The 25,797-nt window shown below is 40.9% G+C and overlaps 1 protein-coding gene across 14 annotated transcripts in view; it reads left to right on the forward strand.

Moving 5' to 3' along the window:
* The window catches only part of MICAL2 (microtubule associated monooxygenase, calponin and LIM domain containing 2), a 188,491-nt gene that overhangs the window by 159,163 nt on the left and 3,531 nt on the right, over window positions 1-25,797 (forward strand). For 13 of the 14 annotated variants that reach the window (XM_078853224.1, XM_078853207.1, XM_078853210.1 and 10 more), the window contains 5 exons: window positions 6,577-6,671; window positions 11,998-12,090; window positions 14,535-14,628; window positions 22,785-22,884; window positions 25,637-25,710. In XM_078853224.1, the coding sequence (XP_078709350.1) occupies window positions 6,577-6,671; window positions 11,998-12,090; window positions 14,535-14,628; window positions 22,785-22,884; window positions 25,637-25,710 (456 nt within the window). Of the gene's footprint in view, window positions 1-6,576; window positions 6,672-11,997; window positions 12,091-14,534; window positions 14,629-22,784; window positions 22,885-25,636; window positions 25,711-25,797 lie in introns of those variants that run through there. The other variant, XM_078853216.1, reaches the window with a different exon arrangement.

Genomic DNA, 25,797 nt, shown 5'->3' on the forward strand with positions numbered 1-25,797 from the left:
GAAGTAAGGAAAAACCCTCCCAAATATTCCCCTTTTAAAATACAAGAAGAAAACAACTTTATGCTTGGGGTGGCTCCCCTGTGCAGAATCAGTTTCACCCTAAGCCTGGTGACCACTGAAGATCCCTTTAATTTCTAAAATAAAGCTTAAGAGAGAGTCAGGTGGTTCAGAGGCTTTGTACTTGCCCTCTGCTTAGCAGTGAATTTCACCCTTAGTGGGCTCTCGAGCACTGAAATCTTTCAGTATGTTCTCAGTGCTCCAGCACTACTGCTCAAATAAATTGGTTAGTCTCTAAGGTGCCACAAATACTCCTTTTCTTTTTGTGTATTCTGACAATAGTGATGCAGTTGAAAGAGCAGTCTGGGTCCTTGCATACAAATGAATATACTAAGTATCCCAGTATTCTTTGGAAATCTTATCTCCAGTGCTACACCAGTTAATCACTTTTGAACTTCATAGCTTTTACACATCAGGTAACCAGTATGGGAATTGTTTGTCTGCCCCTCTCACAATCAAGTCCTTAGTGTAAACACTTAGAATTCTTTCTATGCATACTAGCCATTGGGATGACTATTGGAACATTCCATGCAGCAGGGACAGTCCTTATTGTAAGCAGATCTACTTAACAGACCCCTGATGCAAGAAAGCTTTTTGTCAGATTCTGTCCTACTCACTGCAACTGTTACACTGAAACAAGACATGTTTACCACACACAGGCCTCATTTGTAAGTCCCTAAGATAGCAAAGGGTATTCATGGGTGTAACGGAGTGCACTCACCTCTTGTGAGCGCCCCTACGGCTGAGTGCATATGTCTGCAGATATGCACACTCTCTGATTGTCCTTCCTCTGGGATAAAGCAGCGCCCCAGGACTCCCTCCCTGGAGACAATGTCTTCACCCTCTTGGGGCTTCCTGGCTACAGCTCTGTAGTTCAGTTCCCCCTTTGGGGTGCCTCACTGTCCAGGCCATATCTCCCCGTGGCTAATGGGAGGTGGGGAGGGGACCTGGGCCTGCCCACTACTTCGGGTCCCAGCCCAGGGACCCTGTAGATCATAGCCATCTGCTGTATCCTTTTAACTAATTCCCTAGGCCACTTCCCCATGGCCCCGCGCCATCTTCAACCTTACCTCAGGGCCTTGTCCTAATGGAGTCCCAGCAACCAGGTCAGGGCTCCTTCTCGCTCTCCCCAGCGTCTGGCACCACTTCCCTGTCCAGAGTTCTGTAGTTCTGTCAGCTAGCCACACCATCCACATTCCTACAGCTCCAGCAGGGAGCTGAACTCCCTCTGACCCAGCAGCTCTTCATCTACTTGGCTGCTGGGCCCTGATTGGCTGTGTCCCCCCACAGCCACTCTAGGCAGCTTGGAGGACCCTCTCCACTGCCCATTTTTGGGGGTGGGGTGTGGCAGGGCCACAAGGATTCCATCAGGGGGCCTCAGAGGATCTGGTATACCCCGTCACAGTGGGATTCAAGAGAATCAAGCGCAAACATTATTTTTCAACAAGTTGAGGTGTCACAGACCGCTCCACCTGGATGTGACAGACATTCCAGCTTTATGAAGAAATCACAGTATTAAAATACAAGCAGGTCTTGAGTTTTATTGGGGAGCACCCGTTTATATCTAGAATGAGGAGCTGAGAAAGCCTTGGTGGTGGGAATGAACCATGGTCAGTCCAAAGTTACCCTTTTTGCTCATACTATAGTGTGTGTGTGTGTGTGTGTGATATTTTGACTCTGAGATATGTACCAAAGCAGTGTCGAGAATTAAAAGGTCTACTTTCAATTAAAAGGTGCATTCTTGAGACTCGGTGTTCACTTCTTGATAGCCATGAAGAACTGGGGAATACTTTAGCATTAGGTTCAGCGTGGGATAAGTGAGAGGAATTACTTAGTCTCAGTGACTGCTGACTGTTCTATCAGAGAACTGTTATTACAATATAGGGCTGAAACTTTTGGCGCTCTAACAACAGTAGCAGAAAAATCTATAATGAGATGTACTGTGAATAATGGTTCTCAAGTAACTAATTGACAGACAATAAGTTTAGGACTTTAGAAAGGAGAAGGTCTCTCAGGACTTGAATTATACGGCTTGTCACTAAACAGGATGTAACAATTCACTTGACAAGCAATCACGGTGTGTTACTTACTGATTTGTGTGTTAAATTACCAGGATTTTATACCTTTCTGTTTGAGATACTTACATGGCCCCAGTCAGTGTGTCACATCTGAGCACGTGTTAATTTATTTATCCTCACAACACTTGTGTCGGGTAGGACAATGCTATTATCCCCATTTTCTACAGATGGGGAACTAAGGCTCAGAGACCAAATGACTTGCCCAAGATCACACAGGAAGCCTTTGGCAGAGCAGGAATTTGGATCTGAATATAAAAGTCCCACGTTAGCACAGTAACCACTGGACCATCCTTCCCTTCTGTCGTCCTTCTTTTTCATCACCTACTGCTCAGTTCCAATCCCTGATTGGTTTTGTTGATTTGGCGCCCTGTGACTTGTATGTTAGGTGATGGATTACATAGGTTTCTCTGAAAAAAAGTGGTACTGATTAGCTGCAGCAGCCTTCTAAAATATGCAGTAGCAGACACTCCTTCAGAAAGCTAATGTATTGATATGGCACTCTTTTCTGTAAGATATTTAGTCCCTGCGCTCTATGTCTATACTGCTGTCATTACAGTGATAACTGCACATCCTTAGGAGAGGCTGAGATGAGCAGCCACATGCCGGGTAATCTGCGTGTAGTGTTCCCCTCCCAAACTTCCCATCCAACCCCATCCCACCACATTTTGAAGTTGAGCATATGCCAACTTTCCTTATTTGCACGGAAGATTTCTGATTTCCTGAGGGGAATCACTTCCCTATACCTAAATATTATGGGTGAGATTTTCAAAGGCACTCTGCTTTGATCCAGCTGCTCCCATTGACTTCAGTGGAAACAGAGTTGGTCAATGCTGAGTGCTATTGAAAAAATCTTACTTATAGCATTACCAGTGTGTGGGGAACTGGCCAGTGAAGAAGAAATCATCTCTGTGTAGTTTATCTTGTACATGATGTTATCGCACAAGTGGCTGCATTGGGATATTGAGTCTTCAGCATTAAAAACGGATGTTTTCTCACAATAATCATATCATAAAGCATCTTTTGTGATAGTGTCAAATTCACACAACACAAACTGCTACTGAACCTCTTGGATTTGGCCGTTGTAAATCAGGTATGCTGGCAAGTTCTCCCCACTCAAGCTGGTCTCTCACCTAAGTGAAGACTCCTGGTGTCGTAACAACCTCTTGGAGTGGGTAGGGGAGAGTGGTCCCAGCGTCTCCATCAGAGGCCGTTCTAGGGCCCAATGGTGGGCAGCTACACCCAACACCATGGGGTGCTAAGCTGCTGCCCCCAATATCCTAGACCACTTTTTACTACAGTCTCCTTCTGCTTCCCAGAGTAAATCATTTCAATCAAGGTTCTGACCCACACTCTCAGTCACGTACCTCTATTTGGTGGGTTTGCATAGATCTGTGTTGTCAGGTCTTAGCCAACGAGCTCCTGGGCAGTACTTTCCCGTCAGAGCAGCCACCTGCTCCCTTCTGCTGCCTGCCTCTGAACTGTTCTGCTCCCTTTTTGTGCTTCCAGTTTGTGCAGGCTATGCAGGTGTGGCTGGGCAGGGCCACCTGGGCCCAGAGCTGTTCTTTAACCCCTTGCTCCCCAATGTGGGCTTCACATACCCCATCACACCTGGGCAAGTCATTCTACATGCCTCCATTTCTCCATCTGTAAAATGGGGATATTCATAAATACCATAAAGTGCATTAAGATCTATGGGGAAAAAAACTATAGAAATGCTCAATATTTTTCATTGTGCACAGGATGACATATTAAACACATTATCACCGCTAATTGTGACTGAGTATTTTTATTTGACCTAAATACTTTCTGCCTTCAGAAGCCCTGATCAAGCACTTTTCCATGAAGGGCATTGCTAGTTATCAATTAGTTGCCTGGTGTCTCCTAACAATGCTTATACAATGTCCCTCAAAAGACTGGACTTTTTACAGACCACTAAATTGGTTTCTGAAGCAGAATAAGAGACAGATGCCTGACATTCCAGAATACATAAGGTGACAGACACTGTTGGGACTATACTATTAATCCATTTTACGTGAGGACACTGACTTCTTCACCCTCTTGTGATGGCCCTTGCCCTAAACCCTTAGGGAAGTGAATGACTCTGCCTCTGTTCCAAAAAGGCAAACAACTCCCCAGTCCCTTGAGAAGGAGACAGGTGCTCTTGTATCAGAGAAGGCTGCTTATCCTCTACACCTGGTAACACTTTTTAATTATTGATGTAACTCAGAGAGGAGGACAGAGCAAGGCAATAATTTATTCCCACTGAAGAAAGACAAAAGGGAACATGTAGTTGATTGTGTTACCAATCCCACCAGAAAATTATGTAAAGCTTAAAAATTTGCATTTTATGGAATTTTATTTCAATGACAATGTGATCAGAAGACAGATACTGGAGGTATTTGGTAAAAAACAGAGAAAAACAAAATCAAGAGAGATGATATTTGAATGAGTTAAACCAAAAGAAACATGACTGTGAGCCAGAACCCAGCCCCTAATTAATTCCTTTTTACCCATTCTGACAGCGTAAAGGCTGTCTTAGAGAATTTCCCTGGATAACAGAAAGCTAGCATAACTGGCTGTACATCATCTGCTGCTGGCCCTACAGTGTTGCAGACATGCTGAGGTAGTGGTGACCTTTCTGTACACCGACAATTGTGATCAGCTGATCAGCCCCCAAAAGGGCTATTCCAGCAGGTGCAAGTTAGAGCCACTCTGACTTGCACCCTGTCCTCTGCTCTAAAGACGGGGTCGGGAGTGGAAAGCTCCACATTGTTCCCATATGTATAGGTCAGGCACACTTGGGGATCTGGCCCTGTGTCTTTCAGAATGCTGACTGAAGTGGCTTCTTGAGTCTAGACAGCTCCTTTTTTTATGAGTAACTGTTTTTCTTGACCTGTGTAGCTCCTAGAAATCTTATGAGAACCAATTCTGCTCTCAATTAGACCCTTCTAAGCCTGCAACTTCATGAAGGTCAGTGGTTTGGTGTGAAGTCAACAGAGTTATTCCATGATTAAGTTGATGTAATTGAGGCTATGTCTACACTAGAGAGCTTACAGCAATACGACTGTACCGATGTAGCTGCGCCCCTGTAAGATCTCTTGTGTAGCTGCTCTGTTTTTTCCACACCCTGAGAGACATAAGTTTTGCCGACCTAAGTAGTAGTGTACACATGGCCTTACTGAGAGCAGAATTTGGCCTTCTATTGTTGTGCTTGCTACCATTTAGTTACTTTTCTGGAATGAACATGTTTCGGTGACTCCAATTTTTAGTCTTTTTTGAGACTAAATTAATTCTGCTTTTGCAGGGTTTGGATTCACAGTGAAACAAATGAGAAAAGGAAGGAAACTTACAGTGAGGGGAATGGGAAGTGATCATATTCCAAATAAAACTTGCATTCATATACTGGATTATAGCAAATCAACAGTTACCTGGCAAACGCTAAGCAAGAAGTCATTGATCACTTTACATTGTGTGTACTCCCAAGATGCAGTCCAGTCCAGATGTTAATCATTAACCCTGCAGCAGGTTGAAGTGTGGAGACAGATGTTCCTGGAGCAGTTTTATTTTCTTAAACAAAGAGAATAAAGATAGGAATTAGACAAATAAATTGAGAAGAACAAAACAGCCAGGTAGAACAAGACTCTGGTGAAATGGGTATAATAAAATTGTTGTAGTTAAATATACATTAATTTGTATTCCTGAATGCATGTTTTTCCCAATGATATCATTTGAATTTCCCTCATAGAGTATATTGTTGTGATGTATGGATTTTCCTGACTTATTATGGCATTTTAATCAACAGTTCAATGATGTGATAATATTCTTAAGAAAGAAAAATACAAGTGACATTTGTTTAGACATAATTAATGAAATATTTATATTGCATGAGACTATGTGATAAAGCCTTGTTCTCTTAGTCCATTTGCTTCTGATTACATTTGTGATTTTTTTATATGACCAGACATTCTGACGCCAGCCATTTTACACTGAGCAGATGTCATGTAGTAAAAATGGGTGCCAGATGCTAGAAGCCACAAGGGTAATTTGTTTAAGAGCTGGCTCAGACTTTTTGCATTCAATTACACTGCATGGTGAGCCTTACACAATCATTTAAGTAATATGGCTAACTTCAGATATGCTTTTTAATAATAAATTTCATTTCTGAATGCATTTTGAGCATCATGCTACATAGATGGTGTTTAAGGAATTAATTGATTGATACATAATACTGCTATGTTTAAAAAAGAATTCCAAATAACAAGCAGCAAAGGCCTTGGACACTGGCCAAAAATTTAATTAACACGATCAGCCAAATTTCCAAATTGCCTTTAGGTGCAACCTAATAAAGCTCAGGGCAGGTGCACTATGCAAGTGGCTAGGGTGAATGTCCATATGTCTCAAGCGAGAATACTTCCTGCTTCACTTTGTTCCTACATTTTAGGCTCTGAACACCTATCTGTCAAAAAACAAGTGACTGCATCTTATTCTTCTTCCTCTGATGGTGAATTTGAACACAAGCCTTCAATAGCACTCAAGGTAACCTTTACTTAGAAACAAAAAGTAACTTTCACTGTTGAATTATATTTAAAATTTGTGTGATTTTGATTTTAAAATGGAACAGTTTGGGGCAGGGGGGGGGTTGACATGCAAACCTAGCATTGTAATATATAACGGATTGAACCACATCAGGTCTCTTTCCAAAAAACAGGTACCAGAATTTCTTGTACCTGTCAGAACTGCCCCCCCCACCCCCCACAGGTTATAAGAACTTTGACAGAGATGGATTTAATTTGAATAACAGACGTGCTTAACATAAACCACTTTGAAGCTGCATTTCTTAAGTGGTTTTAATATGTAGCCCAACAAACAAACCATTGAAAAAATTAAAACGAACAGATGCAGATTTCTCTTGGGAAAACACCACTTCATTTAAAAAGAACTACAGGCAGATTGCATGGAAAATGTTATATTTATTCTAATCAGAAATATTAAATGAGCCATGCAGTCCCATCATGAAATTATACCCCCAAAATGCCTACTGTATACTGGGCTCAGCTAGGTCTAGCTGTGTTTCGGTATCTAATAGGAAATAAGAGAGCTAAAATACCAATGAGATTTTGATCTTCAACTCTTACTTGAAGAGAGAGAGATTCTGTAGGCTGAATGGCTCATCAGAGACTTGTTTACCCTTTCTCTGAAAGTGGAGGGGCATCAGTAAGTAGCATCAGTAGATGGCCTAACCAGAAAGGTTGCTTGGATTAGGAGGTGGCATTGTGAGTTGTTTTGTTTTTTTTAATTAGACAAGTTAATGTTTGTAGTGCAACCCACACACCTTCTGGGTGTGGTGTTCTGTCCCATCTAGTGGCACCGAGACCACTTAAAGAGAGAGAGTTAAATGAGTCTGCTCTACAGCCTGAGCTAATAACCAGTTGGCTTTTAGCTCATGCTGTAGAGGCTCATGTACTAAGCTCCAGAGGTCCCTAGTTCGATCCCGCCCGCCAACAAGTGGGGTCTGTCAGTGTTACAAGTGGGGGTTCGTCCGGCATTTCAGCTGGGAAGTCTTTGAAGCTCGGGACACACTTCCTCAGCTAGGGGAAGTATGTAACCCACACACCTTCTGGGTGTGTGTTCTGTGCCATCTAGCAGCACTGAGACCACAGAGAGAGAGAGAGATGAAATTAGTCTGCTCTATAGCCTTAGCTAATAGCCAGCTGGCTTTTAGCTTATGCTGTAGAGGCTCATGTACTAAGCTTCAGAGGTCATAGAATCATAGAATATCAGAGTTGGAAGAGACTTCAGGAGGTCATCTAGTCCAACCCCCTGCTCAAAGCAGAACTAATCCCCAACTAAATCATCCCAGCCAGGACTTTGTCAAGCCTGACCTTAAAAACCTCTAAGGAAGGAGATTCGACCACCTCCCTAGGTAACCGATTCCAGTGCTTCAGCACCCTCCTAGTGAAAAAGTTTTCCCTAATATCCAACCTAAACCTCCCCCACTGCACCTTGAGACCATTACTCCTTGTTCTGTCATCTGCTACCACTGAGAACAGTCTAGATCCATCCTCTTTGGAACCCCCTTCCAGGTACTTGAAAGCAACTATCAAATCCCCCCTCATTCTTCTCTTCTGCAGACTAAATAATCCAAGTTCCCTCAACCTCTCCTCATAAGTCATGTATTCCAGCCCCCTAATCATTTTTGTTGCCCTCTGCTGGACCTTTTCCAATTTTTCGACATCCTTCTTGTAGTGTAGGGCCCAAAACTGGACACAGTACTCCAGGTGAGGCCTCACCAATGCCGAATAGCAGGGAATGATCACGTCCCTCGATCTGCTGGCAATGCTCCTACTTATACAGCCCAAAATGCCGTTAGCCTTCTTGGCAACAAGGGCATGCTGTTGACTCATATCCAGCTTCTCGTCCACTGTAACCCCTGGGTTCTTTCCTGCAGAACTGCTGCCTAGCCACTTGGTCCCTAGTCTGTAGCAGTGCATGGGATTCTTCTGTCCTAAGTGCAGGACTCTGCACTTGTCCTTGTTGAACCTTGTTTGATCCTGCCCGTCGACGACTGGGGTCTGTCAGCGTTACAGTAGCACAACCCAGAAGGATGAACTGAGGTTAAATCAGGCTTGGCATGACCAAAACCTGAAGGGCCCAAAATCCGATAACCTATTTCCACAGGAATCACATTTTGAAATGTAAGGGTATGATGCTTTTCAGGCTTACCTGAGGTGTCTAGGGTGTATCCCAACCACTAGCCCACAGCAGAAGGGAGCCCTTTCTCTGCCAACCAGGGGAACACTCCCCAACAACTAGCTGCTGACAACATTGGCCCCCTGCTCTAGGCTCCACAAGACCTGCATTTTCTTTCTGCAGGCTAGCAGTTTACACACCTCACTTTGTTACACTGGAGTGCCCAGTCCCCTATCTTCTGGACACCCACAATGTACTCCTATATCTGCTGCCTCTGTGGAAGCAGTGTAGCCCAATTCACTGGTTTGACCTCAATCTGACACTCTCCTTAGCACAAGGCACTTAGACTTGTCTATAGTGAAATCAAATTGAAGTTTATTTAGCAGAGCATGAGATACGAATTCAAAAACCAGCAAGTATAACAGTTTGGAGACATAAGGTTACATATAAAAGAAAATCCTAAAACGCAATCTATAGCCTATACAGTACTTATTAAAACATTACTTTCCTATCTAATAAGGTATTTCTCACCCAATGGTTAGTCCTTGCAGCACTTGCCAAGTTCAGAAAATTGGGATCCTTTCATGAAAGCCACCAACAGGCAGAGTTTCTCCTCTGTAATGGATAACAACTTGTTGCCATTTCTTCTGCTGTTATGCAGTTACAGGCTATTGTCTCTTAGCCCAGGGGGCCCACTCTTCAGACAGCTCTCCTAGGTTTCCTTCAGCTCAAGTCTTCAACTGATCCAGGCAGCAGACCAAGTGTTGTCTCCATGGATGCCCATTGTTCTCAGTATTGATTGAGTTAGCAATGAGACCCTGCCTCACCTCAGATGACAAATTTCACTTCAACAGTTTTGCAACTTAATATGCTACATTTTGCATATCGCTTAAACCATTTCCCATGCAAACATCTCACAGTAACCATGACAATCAACTAATTCTTAGCTTTTGGCAGAAACCACCCACGACCCCCTTCCGTGAAATATTGAGAAGGTGGTCAGACACAGAGGTAATATACCTGCTCGTGTGTGTCTGTGTCTAAAAGGGCAAAGGTGCATTGAGGAAGCAAGGCAGCAAACCCACTAGTGTATTTTTCAAAGGCGCAGATTAATATTTTGAAGGACTCTCCAAACCAGTGCAATGAAGGGTAAGCTGATCTGTTCCATTTGACCCCAAGCTTCCCCTCCCAAACTCATCAAAAGATGTGCAGGAAATATCAATTTGATCTTTGCAAAAACTTGGCTTAGAGGGAAGGGCTGGAGAAGTAGAAAGGGTAGCCCCTTTTTTCAGTTCTCAAGCTACATTTGTCTTTTAACTGCTTCTCCTCCCACTCCTCTTACCTACAATTCACCAACAAACATGTCTCAGAGAGTTTAGGAGACATTTCCAGGGAGGCAGAGGCTCTCCCATATGTCCATCCACATGCACTGGCTCACCTATGTGCAATGGAGATGCAGCAAATGCTTCCCCCTCACTTTGATGTTTGAGGCTACCAGCAATATTATGTAATTCTTTTTATTTTTTTATCTTTTTATTTTTTTACCAATTATTAGCTATCACAGTGTTTCAAAGTTTTCCTGGATATTCTGTGCTGAAGACATCAGTTGTTTGTAAAAGAAAAATGAGTAAGTGTTAGTTGAGACACAGATCTTGTTAAACTCAAACACCAGAAGCTTCAAAGAATAAAGCTCTTTAAAAAAAAAAAAAAAAAAAAAAAAAAGGCAAAAAACACAGTGTGAAGAGAAAGAACCAGAAAAAGAAACTGAAATAGAAAAAAATAATAATGGTGGATTAAATGAAATACAGAAAACATATAGGTGAAAAAGAACAAAGAAAACAGGCATGAACTGAACAGGGATGAGTTTCATGAATTCAAACAGCTGGAAGGCACAAATGGACATACCGTAATGAGCAAAAACTAGCACTAACAAAATGTCAGGTGGAATATGATGTAAATGACAAACTATAACACAAACCAGTGGCAGTGACTCAGGCCTGGCGTTGCTTGCCCTATTTTGAGTCACATCCACTATTAAATGTATCGATTCATCTCAGTTGGCTCCCAGTGCAAGTTTACATACCAGTTTTGCCTGGTATCTTACAGGTATCTTACATTCTCCATTGACAAAACTGAAGAGAAATTGAAATGTAGCATTCTGAGAGAATTCTGGCTTCTAGACTTCTATTTTCTTGTCTATTATTCTCTTATTTCCTGTCTTTCTTTTTCCTTGAGTGGGAAATCATGACTAGTCTTGAAACATTTTCAGATAGTATAAGTGAGGAACAAGAGTAAACAGTGCATGCCACTCCCTATCAACCCTTTAACAATTGCTTTGTTGTACTTCTTGGAGGGCATTGCAGTGGTCAGTGATTTGTGCCCATAAAAATGTTCCCATTGCAACATACCTTGTAACTTGAAAAATGAAGAGTGTTGATTATCACCAGGAAGAGAGGGGACAAAAAAGAAAAGAAAAGGATGCTCTTTAATGGCAATAATAAAGCTGTTTTTGGAGAAGACAAACATTATCTGGTTTCAGATGCTAACGTGATTGTTACACTGCTTCATACTACATCAATCTTATTACATTACAAGCTGCCCAAATTGAACTGCTGTTGTAGAATATGACTGACTTCAGAATTGCATCAGAGCTGATTAATAAACAAAGGGCCAGATCCTCTTCTGGTGTAAATTGGTATAGCTTCATGGAGTTCAGTGGAGCCACATCAGCTAGGGATCAAGTCCAGTCATTTTTGGAAAGCATATTTTTACATATAATATAAAATTTTAACAAACAAAGAAGTGATTATTTACACAAAGAAACTGAGTATTTAGTGACTGTCGGGTACAGTAAAAAATAGGTCATGTTTTTCATAGGAAGCTGGTACTTTCTGTTCTCTGGTAACCATGATGTTCACAGAAGCTATTGTGAGATGTGTGGTCATAGTTGTGTAGCTCTATGGATTCAATTTTCCCTTCATTGACAGAAATAGCGAATGCTTAGCTAGGGATGCAGTGAGGGTCTTACTGATAATGTCTTAATGGCTGAGAATAAACCTAGCTGAGTGAATCAAAAACTACTTAACATTTGCAGCAGGCAAAAGTCTATGAAAATCTAAGATGACTAAGTACAGGGTATTGATTACCTTCTTTTCTCCCCTTACTCTTATAGGCAAAAAGGACCCTTAGAAGAAGGAGAAAACTAGAAAAGGAAACAAAGCAATTGGTTAAACAAGAGGAGCTGAAAAGACTCCATAAAGCCCAGGTGACAAAATAAAACTGAGGTCGTGACACACTTAAGGGTATTTTGTGGGTGGGGGAGAAAAGAGGGTGATGGGGGTGTAGTGTGTGGATATTAGTCCCTTTAAATAATTTGCAAGCCCTCTAGTGATGCTTACTGTGTTTTATGTTGCAGAAGTGCTTGGAAAGCAGTCAGAGCAGCAGGATGTATGCAGCTAGCTTTGCATGTTTATCTATAGTTAGTAAAGATGATTTATTTGGAACCCAACTGTGCCCATGTAGCTTCTTCATACTATTTTTATTGTCATATAAAAAGCAAAAGATGGAACAACTGGTGATGAGGATGAGCACCTAACTCAGGAATACAGTGGAATAGAAAGTGACTGCAAAGATCAGTGAAATTTAAACAAATAGGGCCTGCAAGTGAACTGCTAATTTAGAAAGGATAAAAAGGGATACTACCCTATTACTACACACCAGAGAGGATTAGGAAAAACACATGATTTTTTTCCCCGTGCCTCAGTTCCCCCACCTGTACAATGGGAATAATAGTTATTCCTTTGTTAATTGTGCAATAGGATAAGATGGCCCTTTTTAAAGGCTCTTTTCTCCAGACAAAGCAGAAGGAACTCTAGATTCTGCCCATGGTGACTCATGCAGTTCTGCACTTGAACCCTCCTATTGCAAGTATCTGTCATGCAATGTTTTGTGAGCACACTTCTCAATGAGCTGATCTCAAATGGTGTCTGATTCTAATGTGCCAAAATCACAGGTCATAGTTAACTCCCTTCACACCTATACACGAGTTGCATTCTCTGTCTGAATTTGCATTGTTCAGGTAGTACAGGCTAGATTTTCGAAAGTGCTCAGCTCCCATTTTGGCTCCTAAATGAAGTTCTCAATGGGATCTGCTGGGTGCTGAATTCTCTTTGCAAAATCTGGCCTTACAAATTTATGTGGAGCATTGAAGGCCACTTTTGCCTGTTCTGATATACCTTTCTTTGAGGCAGGGACCGTCTCTCACTATGTGTTTGTACAGTCCCAGTTTCAATTGGGGCTCTAGGTGTTACTGTCATACAAAGAGAAAATATGTATATATATATATAAATTAGTGTGTGTATATGTATATATATATATATATATATATATATAAAATATTATATTAATATAAACATATATACACTATATAATGAGAAGTGAAATTGAAATCTCTGGAATTTTTAAATGGGTCTCCTCTACTGATTTATTGTACTTTAAATGAATAGATATTTTACGCTTGAACCTACTGCATTTTTCTCTACATTTTCTTGATATTTTAGAAAATATTTGACTAATCATTACTGAGAAATCAATGACAAAATAGAAGCAACTAAAAAAGAAAAAAATCGACATGTGCTTAATGTATTTTTTTGTAAAACTGAAATAGCAAAAATGAAACAAGTAAACAAAATTTCTGGTGGCGGGGGAACACATTTGTAAGCGTCTTCCCTTATTTTATGGCGATATGGTAATAAACATTTTCAGAAAGTGCCCAGTGATTTTGGGCGCCCAGCTTTGGACACCTTCACAGGGCCTGAATTTAAGGAAATACTAGGCACCTACCCTTTCAAAAATGTGGCCCTTTAAAGGTGTCACAGATCGGGCACCTAAAATCAATGGATGCTTTTGAAAATACTTGGCCTACGACATAGACATGTTTAGAGAGTATGGTCAGCTCAGTTCATCTCAGGGTTACCTGTTCAGTGCCAATTAATAGGAATTATGGAGCTATATACCCTTTTCTTTTCCATATCAGAAGGTTATATGAGAAGAAAAAATAGCTGAACTATCCCACTCAATTCAGAATAGTAGACAAAACCTTGAAGCTATTTTAGGTACCAATATGGCTCCCATTAGCATAGTGTCTGAGTGCCTCATAATCTTTAATATAGTTATCTTCACAGCAGCCCTGGGAAGTAGGGAGCTGCTGTTATCCCCATTTTACAGATGGGGAACTGAGGCAAAGCAAGACAAAGGGCCAGATTTTTAAAGGTATTTAAGCACTTAAAAAGAAAAGGAGTACTTGTGGCACCTTAGAGACTAACCAATTTATTTGAGCATAAGCTTTCGTGAGCTACTAAATTGGTTAGTGTCTAAGATGCCACAAGTACTCCTTTTCTTTTTGCGAATGCAGACTAACACGGCTGTTACTCTGAAACCTAAGCACTTAAAGATGCAGATAGACGCCTAGCGGGATTTTTCAAAAGTGCTTTCAAAAATCCCACGAGGCGTCTAAATATTGATGGCAAATCGGGCCCTCAGTGACTTACCCAAGATGACACTGGAAAACTTTAACAGTAAAGGGACCTGAACGTCCCTTTACCTTTACCTGGACCAAGTCCCAGGCTAGTGCCCAAACGACTGGACCATCCTTCCTCTCTATATTTTAAAGCTGTATTTTTATCTTTTGTAATCATTATTATTCTGCAGGCTATACAGCGCCAACTGGAAGAAGTGGAGGAAAGACAGAGGGCCCTCGAGATAAATGGTGTTAAACTGGAGAGGGAACTGCGAGGAGAATCAGGTAAATGGGGCAAGAAATTTGTGATTATTTGGTGCCTCTTTAAAAGCAGAGCAAGTTTTACAACTGTTTTAAAAGTATAGGTGGTTGGAAAATTTTCCCTGAAACAATAAATGAGAAAAAAATCGCCTGTTTTTTTTTTTTTTCCATTTGCCAAGCAGCTTTAGGTGTTATCAGTTGTGAATTTGTAGCTATTGGAACTTGAAGCTGAATCTACTTCCCTCACCTTGTTTAAAATCCTGAGCCTGATTTCATCTACACTACAGAATCAGGGATGTTTTTATGTGCAGTAACTCAGTTACCAAGCCAGCAGCCTATGCTTCGTAACAAGGTCCTTAACAGCTTCTCTCTGAGTATCAATAATATGATAGCAGTCAGTGACTGAACCATGGAAAGAACTCAAACTATGTAAAAGGGCAATGCATAGTGAGACAGACCTGAACTATGAAATGCTGTTTTCTTATGGACAGGAGATAATAGGGATTTTTCCCTGCTCCAGTGAAAGGTTAAGTTTTAGTTAGTCCTGACCCAGCAGTGGAGGGGAGTTAGAGGATATAAGGTCCCCCTACATGTCTACATAAGGACTATTCACATTACAGTTCATGCACAGAAGGATGAGGCGCAGATTCATAGATTTTTAAGACCAGAGGGAACATTAGATCATTTAGTTTGATTTCCCTGACCATGCCTAACGTGATGTCTTTCCCTTCTGCCACATGAACTATTGGACGGGAGGAGGAGGGGAAAGTGGACAGTGTAAGGGAGGAGTGGAGAGTTAGTAGAGCCAGTAGAGCCATAATGCTGCCCTCCCCAGTGTGACAGCCTGCAGAACTGGCCAGGTGCAAGGGAGGAAGCAAGCTACACCTCAGAAAAGGGTGACACGACTTCCCCACAGAGCAAGGAGAACAAGAGGGACTGTGCCTCTCTGAGACACTCCTCCTGTGGTCAGCACAGTTTGACGCCACCCTTTTCTAAGGGATGAAATTTCAAGACCCAATTTTACCTTAAGGGTTTTTTTTTCTTGTTAAATAAAATATGAACGTAAACGGCTGTCCAATGCAATCTACCTTCTGAGGAGGTTTGAAAGCTATTTTAGATTTAAAAGATTGTCTGAAAGCTGGCAGTCATATTGCAAATCTGCTTTTTATATTCTTCCTGGTTACGAGCCAACTCTCCTAAATCACTAGTGTGATTTTGTGCGAGGGAATTAGATGTTTTTTGATGCAACATCCAACACTTGGAAAATGTTGTTTTTATGCTTAGCTGCATAGAATGGTAAAGTCTCCATGTATTTTTTTTAGTACTGTTTATAGCATCCATCACTGTAGTACACACACACTGAAGTAAAGAATTGGCTCCAGTAGATGTTTGCCCAAGTAAAAGGTGTAAGTTCTTCAGGATTTACCCCACTGGTTTATAAAACAAATACCATATAACTGAGCGAACTAATCTATTTCAAATGTTTTTAAAAAGCTAACATCAATTATCTGTTAAGTTAAAAAATAAAGATTTCTAAGATGGCACCCATCTTACTGTCTTTTTGAAAGGAGAATCCCCAAAGGGTTGTTAGTGTTAGGCCTGGTCTAGACTCAAAAAGTAGATCATCTTAGCCATGTCATGCAGGGTTGTGAAAATTTTTGCCCCCTGTGCGGCCTAGTTGGGCAGACCTACCCCTCCCCTCCACCCCCGTGTAGATGTGGCTAAGTTGATGGAAGAATTCTTCCGTCAACTTTGCTACCTCCTCTCGGAGAGGTGGATTAGCTACATCAACGGGGAAAATACCCTCCTGCCAATGTATGAAGTGTCTGCGCTATGGCGCTAGAGAGGCACTGCTTGCTACAGTGCCGTCGCTGTGCCACTGTAACAGCTGTAGTGTAGACGTACCCTTAGTTATAGAACAAAAAAAGTTGTGCTCTTCTCTAGGTCTCTGAAAATATGGAAGATCAAAACCCTTCTAACTACTGGGAAATAGGGATATATGCAGAATACCAGAATGGATGGCCCAGAGCCACCCCTTGTTCCCATTATTTTGACAATCACATTTTCTAAAGAAGGCTCATCTGCTAAGAGATTGATGCTCCTCATTCCCTTTTCATCCTTAGTAATTTAATTCCTTTCATTAAGATTAGAGTGCTATTTTTTTCTCCCTGTTGATTGTTTTCATGTGGGTGGCCAGCTATAGATGCAGGCAGATAGGAAAAGGGGTGAGGACTATTCTGTTTGAATACCTCATATTGTGTAAAATTTCAAGCTGAAATTCTCCAAACTAGACATCAAAATGTTAATGCTTTGTTGCTTGTAATAACATTTATGTAATAGTGCAGGATTTAGTCAGATAATATTCCATTCATCCTTTTAAAAATGTGCATTATTGTTTAATGAATGACCAGTGCTTATTAGGTTAAGTTGTATTTAAGTAGGCCTGTGCTTATATAGCTCAAGTGATTTAATAGGTATTATTAAGGTAATTAGAAAATGATCACAGTTAAGCAATAATATTGAGCTGCAAAGGTTGTGAATAACCGAATTTAGAGACAGGCCTGCAAACACTAGTCTTCAGTGACATTTATGCAACTCTCCTCTAATAATTATGTGAGCATGGAATGAAAGGCTCTTTTGTTAGTGGGAGTTATTCATTAGCTACTGAACTGAATTAGAAGAGAACATGCGTGGGTGTGAAACAAACTGCCATGAAGACTGATGAACAAAATGAGGCTTTGATGATCTCGTAATTGTAGTGACAACAATTCATGCATTTAAAGAAAAATTAGAAATAATCAATCCTATGAATAATTTTTGGTGGTTTTCCCCCTTCATTTACTTTATTCTGTGCTAAATACCAAATAATAAATCATTAATGTACTGCTGCTTTGTTTTCTAGTGACATTTGTGTGGGTTTATAGGGATCTTTTGCCTACAACGAAATGCAGTAATATAGGTTTTGAACCACATTTTCAACTGAAATTTGTATAACTCAAAAGTTAATTAAACAAGTTTTGAAGGTTACTAGTAAAGAAAAAAAATCCGTGCCGAGGAAGCACGATTAGTCTCCCCATATTTCAGTACATCAGTGAATAGCTTTCTGTAGGCTTATGCTTTTATAGATAGTGTACTCAGGGTTTGTTTGCACTGCCTTTTGGAAAAGGGAAGTATTTAAAACTGTAAACAGAGTCAGAAATATTAGACCCTTTGAAAGTGTGTGTGGACAGGAATGTGAGTTTTATACCTTTTTCCAAAAAGAACAAGTGGAAGAAGTTGAAGGAAGAGCCTGCTTATTCTCCAATCTTTTGTCTGCAGAAAGATGCTAAGGTGGCAGGAAATTGAAAGTTTCAGAGCCATGTTTAGTAAACGCTGGTTTTTAAATAGGCCATCTTAAAGTTGTTACTGTAATAAAAAGAAAAGGACTTCTTAATTTCTAATGGAGCCTCAAATGAAAGGGATTTGGATAAATAAAAAGCCACCTTTTTGCAAAAACATGTCTCAATAAATAAACACAGGAACTGGCATCCAGTTGACCCGAACAACTTCCCTATCTCATTTGGGTGTTGTGGAGATTACTTAGTTTGTTGTATTGTACTTGGAAGATATAAATCATGTAAGTTAAGTAACTATTGGTATTATTATTAATGATAAATCAATAGAGAAGTTCAGTGAGTAAATGCAGTGCAGCCTTCAGGATACTAGAGGGCACTCTGTAGAACAGAGAAAGAAAAAACAAAAAGCTACTGTTGTTACAGCTCCAGTAGGTGTTTTTGTTAGAATAAGAGGCATTTTGGCAAACCACATTGCTGTTTGCTTACTTCAGTTGAAATACAACTCAAATCTTTTATTAGAGGGAGAAACTGATATTTTATTCTATAAGCATGGAAATATTTAAAAAGCAATATTTTTCCAAAACAAGAATATAGCAAAAATTGGGAAGGAGATGGAGGAAGGACAGAGTGTTTGCACAAGTTCAGTACATATGCACATCCATGAAAATAGATTCTCTTGTTAGCAATAAAATAAATGCTCTATTAAAATTTCATTTATAAGAACTGTATGGGGGTAAGTGTGTTGTCTGGTTTAAATTCTGGCTGCCTTTCTGCTTTTAGTGTGTGTACCACACACACACACACACACAAATGCTGCTACATACAGGCATTTAAACTAGACATATCCCCATCAGAGCTGGTTGGAAAAATTCTAACAAAATGTTTTTTGTCTGAATGTACTGATTCATCAAAATCTATTGACTTTGACAAAGTTCTGATGGAACCCAGGAATGGCTGAACTGGAATTCTGCCTCGTTTTGTGCCAGCTCATCTGCTCAGCATCTCCGTATCCTGCCTGTCAGACTGTCTCAGAGTTGGGAACCCCAAGGGCTGTCAGAGTCCATGACACTAGGGCAGCCCACCAGGCAGACTGCCCCAGAACCAGGACTCCATTCCCTTTTGTGGAGAATTTTGAATTATTTGGTTCCATTCCAAACTAGAATGAATCCATATTTCAAAATATCAAAATCCTCCAGGAAACTGAATTACCTTTCTCCACACAGCTCTAGACCTCATATACCTGTACCTTGCTATTCCAGTTAGACAGCTTTGGCTTTTGGGAATGATAATGCCTAACCAAGATGACAAATTTCTATAAGTACACAAATTTAGCTTCATCATATTTTCAAATTGAAAAAGCAGGAGACAATGCCTTTATCTCTTGTGCTGCTGCTCCTGGCCCATTAGGTGTGCTACCTCTGTCTTTCTCCTTCTAAATTGTCTATACTTATTCCTTTTCTCAGGTTGTTCTCTACTCCTTGCCTCAATTTCTAACCCAGTGTAATGACACCCCTCGACAGGTCGCCTGTATGAGGTCTGATCCAGGGACCTCTAAAAACATGTATCCCTAATTGCTTGAACTAAAGGCCCAAGTCCATTAGTTAGGGGCAGTAGCAGTCCAGTCACTAGAAGGGGACAAAAAGCCACCCCATGTTAGCATGTGTTTATAATAGCAAACAAAGAGGTAGTGGCCTAACCTAAAAGATTTTTTGGAAGTCATAGCTGCATTCCTTTACGGCTGACTTTCTCTTTCTCTCTTTCTGACCCCCTCCTCCCCCCGCCACACACACACACACTTTTTCTGTCCCATACTCCTTTCCAGTTCTATTCTTTTCGTACTGCCCTCCCAGGGAAGCAGCAGATTGAAGAGCCAGCTACCATTCTCTGGGCTGGGAGCTGCTGAACTCGTGGACAGCTCATGTCTTTGCACCTCTGAGCAGTTCAGCATGATGTGAGTGGTTACATCTTGCTCCGGGGTGAAGAGCTGAGAGAGCGAGCTGAAATGCATAGTGTACTGCGGGAGAGGAGGCGTTGCTGCCTCATGACTGATGAAGGCACTGCTCTGGAGGATTTCAACACAGTGATACCACTGTGTTGACAGTAGCCAGAGTGATCAGATGTCCTGGGAGTCTATTGAAATGCTGACAGAATCCTGACATTGGTGGAACTGGCTGGACATTGGAATTGTCCCTCAAAGTTGGGACAATCCTGAAGTAAATTAAGACATCTACATCCTACCTATTATTATTATAATTATGTTTCACTGTACAAGCTGAGAGGGAAGTGCACTGCAGTATGGACGTGACTGATGTCATGGAGACACATTTCCAGCTTCCTTGGTACTACTGTAGTTAGTAACAGTGGGAGCCATATTACAGAGTATTTAACTGTCCCTAAATATTTAAAATCTAAAAGAAGCTCCCTCCCCACCTCCCCCCCAAAAAAGTCATCTTAGGATGGATAACTCTTTATGGGGTTCTTTTATTTAGCAAAGAAGAAACTGGAAAACTGGGCTGAAGAGCAAGCTAGAAGGGGAAAAGAGATATGTATAGATTATGGGGGCTCAGATCTTTTGAAAGCCTCTTGGGCCTAGAGTTTTTTTTGGCAGGTCTGGCTGGGAAATGGTTGGTAAAATACCAAAGAATCAGGTTAAGGGATGAGTTTGTTAACTTTGTAGCCAGATTTTCAAGGGTACAAACAACCTGCACCAAGGGGTAGCTGGGTAGGGTACACAAGCATCCATTTTAGATTCATACATGTAGGGGGCTTCCTCAGTGCATTGCATCCTCTTTTGAAAAGTTAGCCATATGTATTAATGACCTGTGGGATCCTACTGATGTGAGGAGTACCTACTTCTAACAGAACATTGAAAGGGTAGATGATTATGAGTAGAGTAGTTATCAGTGGTTCGGTGTCAAACTGGCAGGACATATCTAGTTGGCTCCTATAAGGGTCTGTCCTTAGGCCAGTACTGTTCATTATTTTCATTAATTACTTGGATAATGAAGTGGAAAGGGTGCTTGAAAAATTTGCAGATGACACCAAGTTGGGAGGGGTTGCAAACACTTTGGAGGACAGGATAAGAATTCAAAATTATCTTGATAAAATGGAGAATTTGTCTGAAATCAACCAGATTCAGTTTAATAAGGACAAGTGCAAACTACTACATTTAGGAAGAAAATATCATATGCACAACTACAAAATGGAAAATAACTGTCTAGGCAGTCGTACTGCTGAAAAAGATCCGGGGGTTGTAGTGGATCACAAATTGAATACGAGTCACCAGTATGATGCAGTGGAGAAAAAAGCTAATATCATTCTGGAGTATGTTAACAAGTGTGTTCGATGGAAAACATAGGAGGTAATTGTCCCACTCTACTCAGGACTGGTGACGTTTCCGCTGAGGTACTGTGTCCAGTTCTGGGCGCCACACTTTAAGAAAGATATGGACAAATTGGAGTCCAGAGATGAGCAACAAAAATGATATAAAATTTAGAAAATCTGACCTATGAGGAAAGGTTAAAAAAGCTGGGCATGTTGAATCTTGAGAAAAGATAACTGGGTTGTGGGACGGGGATCTGAAAACAGGCTTCAACTGTATTTAAGGCTGCAATAAAGAGGACCATGATCAATTGTTATCCAAATCCACTGAAGGTAGGACAAGGAGTAATTAGTTTAATCTGCAGCAAGGGAGATGTAGATTAGATATTAGGGAAAACTTTTTTCACTATAAGGATAGTTAAGCACTGGAATAGGTGTCCAAAGGGGTTGCGGAATCCCTGCCATTGGAGGTTTTTAAGAACAGGTTAGACAAACACCTGTCAGGAATGGTCTCAATATACTTGGTCCTAACTCAGCACTGGGGGCTGGACTAGATGACCCCTCAAATCCCTTTCAGCCCTATGTTTCTATGATGATGGGCCATTTCAGGTCTTAAAACAAAGGTCCACCAATATACTCTGAACGACAGCTTGAAAAGGCCAGTTTTCTATTGCCATCTCTTCTTGTGGGGCAATATTGGCACTCAGTGAAGAAATGCTTTCATTTTTGGGAATCTATTCTTTATAGAATAGTTGTATCCACTAGTTGTTTATAGTCTTACACCCAGATTGTGAGTTCTTTGGGGACAGGGGCCATCTCTTTGTTATATGACTATACAGCACCGAGCACAATGGCATCCTGGACTGGAGACACTACTACAATACAAATAATATTAACAATAATAACGGACTGTCTATAGTGCAGCTTTTCTAATCCGTCAAAACATTTATTTCACAGATGCAGATTTAAAGACAAAGGTCAGATGGGAAATGAGCTGGGGGCCCTTTTGGTAGGGACTTTGATTAAGAGTGAGGGGCCCACCAGGAGGAGGGACCAGTTGACATATGCCAGCCTTGCCCACCCTTAAGTTTCTGATGGAGGTATCCACCTAAAATAGATAAATCAGGTGCTGGAACTTAGTGTTAACATTAAAAAAATTAATTATTTATGCCAGAATAAGGAGCAATTAATACCGACCATTTCAAAAAGGAGTAGACAAATATTTGAAAAAAAACAAAAAACACCTGCTAATTTTCAAGATGGAAGCGGGATTCTTTTCTTGTATTTATTCCAGCCTAAAATTCAGTATATCCTTAACTATAGTAAACTATTCACCAAAATATAAACAGGTGTGTTATATATCTGGTACCCTGGAGAACTACTGACATAAATATCACATCACAAAGGTTCTATATGGTACACATCTAGCCTTACAAACAAGGATCATTTAAAGTGGCTTCAAAGCAGTTTGATCATGGCGAGGGAAATCCAATATAACACATTTATTTTTTATATCTCAATCAGATTCAGGCACACAGGATGAAACTCAGCTGTTACATGAATGGTTTGAGCTGGTCCTGGAGAAGAATAAATTAGTGTGTTATGAGTCTGAGCTCTTGACCATGTAAGTAAGAACTCACAGTTTGCCATCAGTAGTAAAGATGTGGGGGGTGGGGAAGTGGACTCATTTTAGGTCCCAGGCACAGGATTTTCCTCTTGATACATGTTGCTCTCATTATTGAGCTAAATTGCCACTTTGTGTCTTGCATAGCATATCGCCATTAACACACAGAGAGAGTCCACGCTTCTCCTGCTTACTCTACTGTTTCCTGGAGTTGGAAGTGTGTTAGAATAAATACACCCAAAGCTACATTCTATTCCAAACACAGATATGCACTTGAACTCCCCAGTGGTACAGTGGTTTTGATCCTATAGGTCTATTACATAGCACTATTATTTGTGGATGCTCTGCTCTCATGTAATGAGGGCCTAATGACCTCCCAGGCATTTAATCCACTGGAAAACAAATTGGTCAAGGAACCAAATGGGTGGGGAGTGGAGAGAGATTTCTAACCTACAGTATATCAGCTTTTCCTGGGCAACACGAGGAAATGAGAGGAAAGATGAAACTCATTTGGGAAAGATTTAGGAGTAGAGCTGGGTGAAATGTTTTGGATGAATAGTTTACTCATCAGAAAACACAGTTTCAGGTCAAACAAAACTACTTCTGAATTTTGGCAAAATCTGGTAAATAGTTTCCATTAGGGAAAAAAAATTCTGAAAAAGCTGAACCATTTCCATTTTGGGTTGACCTGAAATTAATTTTTTTTCCAGATATTTTGGTTTGGCCACCAAACTAAAAATTCAGTTATTTATTCTGCTCTATTTAGGAGTCGAATACAGAGGCAGAGTGAGTGGTGTCAAAATCTGGGGTGGGTTAAAACTGAGTATGAATCCATCAATACTTTGGTCATTGTCCTAAAAATGTGCACCTTTGCTCACACAAATGTTTGTACCATATATGCCTGTCAAGTCAGAGTCAAGTGACTCCCTACTGCTTGGGCTAGGTGGGTGGTGCACTGTAGGTCTAGATGGCATCTCTTAATCCCTGGGTTCTGCTCTGGGAGCAGGTCGATGGTTGGCATTTATCAGTTGCATATTGTGCAGCTGGTCACAAACGCCAGGCCTGGTTCAGTGAGAACAATGAAGACATTTCCAAACTCCTAAGTGACCAGCAGAAAGCATTTGTTTGAATGGCAGAACGATCTCACTTCCATCTCAAAGAAAGATAGATTTAAATACTTACAGAGCAAGGCTCAGTTTGAAGTGAGAAGAATGGATGATGAATGGTGGGAGAGGAAACCTGAATAAGTTCAGCATTACACAGATACAAACAATATAAAGATGTTCTTTGACTCTCTCAAAGCAGTCTATGGACCATCTAAATCTGGCACAGCTCTCTTGAAGTCGGCAGGTGGCACGACCCTCATCGAAGACAAGAAAGGAATCATGCAGAGATGGGCTGAACACTTCAATAGTCTACTCAATAGACCATCCATATTGATCAGCATGTCCTTGACCAATTACCCAAGAAATCCATCAGATGATCTCGACCTCCCTCCAACAGTTGAAGAGATCATGAATGCCATCAAACAATTGAACTCTGGCAAGGCTCTGGAAAGGATGGTATTCCAAAGTGTAGAAAGTAGCAGGTCCAAAGGCTCTCGAGATGTTTCACGATACCTTGAGTAGCATTTGGGAGGAAGATGAAATGCCACAAGACTTGAAAGATATTATTGTATCCCTGTTCAAAATCAAAGGGAGCAAATCTGACTGAAAACTACAGAAGCATTTCCTTCCTTTGAACAGCAAGGAAAATACTAGCTCACATCCTTCTGAACAGACTCATTGCAAACATATCTGAGGAGAATCTGCCAGAAGCCGTAATGAGGTTTCAGACCACGTCGTAGTACTATGGACATGATTTTTGTCATAAGGCTGGTCCAGGAAAAATGTTTCAAGCAGAACATGGACCTGTATGCAGTCTTCATTGACTTGACCGAAGCTTTTGATACAGTCAGCAGAGTGGATCTATTGGCTATTCTACATAAACAGGTCTGCCCAAGAAGGTTCATACAAATCATCTGTCTATTCCATGATCACATGACAGTGCAGGTGCTCTTCAACGGTGACTCTTCCAATGTATTTGAAATCTCGAATGGAGCGAAGCAAAGCTGCATATTTGTCCCAGTGCTGTTCAACTTGTTCTTTGCTTGTGTCTCCAACCATGCCACAAAGGACAGAAGAAAGAAGTATAAGCAGTTCACAGGTAACCTGAAGAGCAGTCTCCAAAGAACTTGATCAAATGGCTCAGAACAGGACTCACTGGCGGTCTCTGACAAGATCAGGATGTAACAGGTTTGAGCAGGATTGACGAAATCATCTCCAATCCTCAGTGAAAGGTGCTATGTAGCAGCATCATTCAACATGATAGATACAGTCTTCCCATGCTCAGTGCAGCTGACTCTGTGCATCAGGGTTTGGACTTCAGGGTAGGGGTAGCCATAGATGAGGATTGCAACAATATCGTCATCAGTGATGGACTGCCAACATTGTTTAGCTGGCACATACTACTGTGTTGGGGAAACCTCCAACCACTAGACCTTGATCTAAGAAGCAGAAACATAATAAAAGGACAGCAGTATTGACAATGAAATGAGCATAAAATAATTTTATTAAAAAGGCCAGATACATGGGAGCCAGTATATCAATCTTTTTAACGGGTCTGCTGAAGGTTGATTGTTACTTTCTGAATTCTAAAATCCTTAGGAAATCTATGTCAGCTGATTCTTTGCCATTCTTATTTTTGTATCTAGAGCCCAGGAACTGGAACTGGAGGATCACCAAAGAAGATTGGAGCAGAAACTGAGAGAGAAAATGGCCATTGATGGTAAATAAGCTGGGAAGTTAATTATATGTTTTGGTCTGCAGTAATAGTCCCAATTTACAATCGTATTTTAACTGCTTGTTTTGCAAT

This window comes from Lepidochelys kempii, chromosome 6, assembly GCF_965140285.1.
Source record: "Lepidochelys kempii isolate rLepKem1 chromosome 6, rLepKem1.hap1, whole genome shotgun sequence".
NCBI classification, from domain to species: domain Eukaryota; kingdom Metazoa; phylum Chordata; order Testudines; family Cheloniidae; genus Lepidochelys; species Lepidochelys kempii.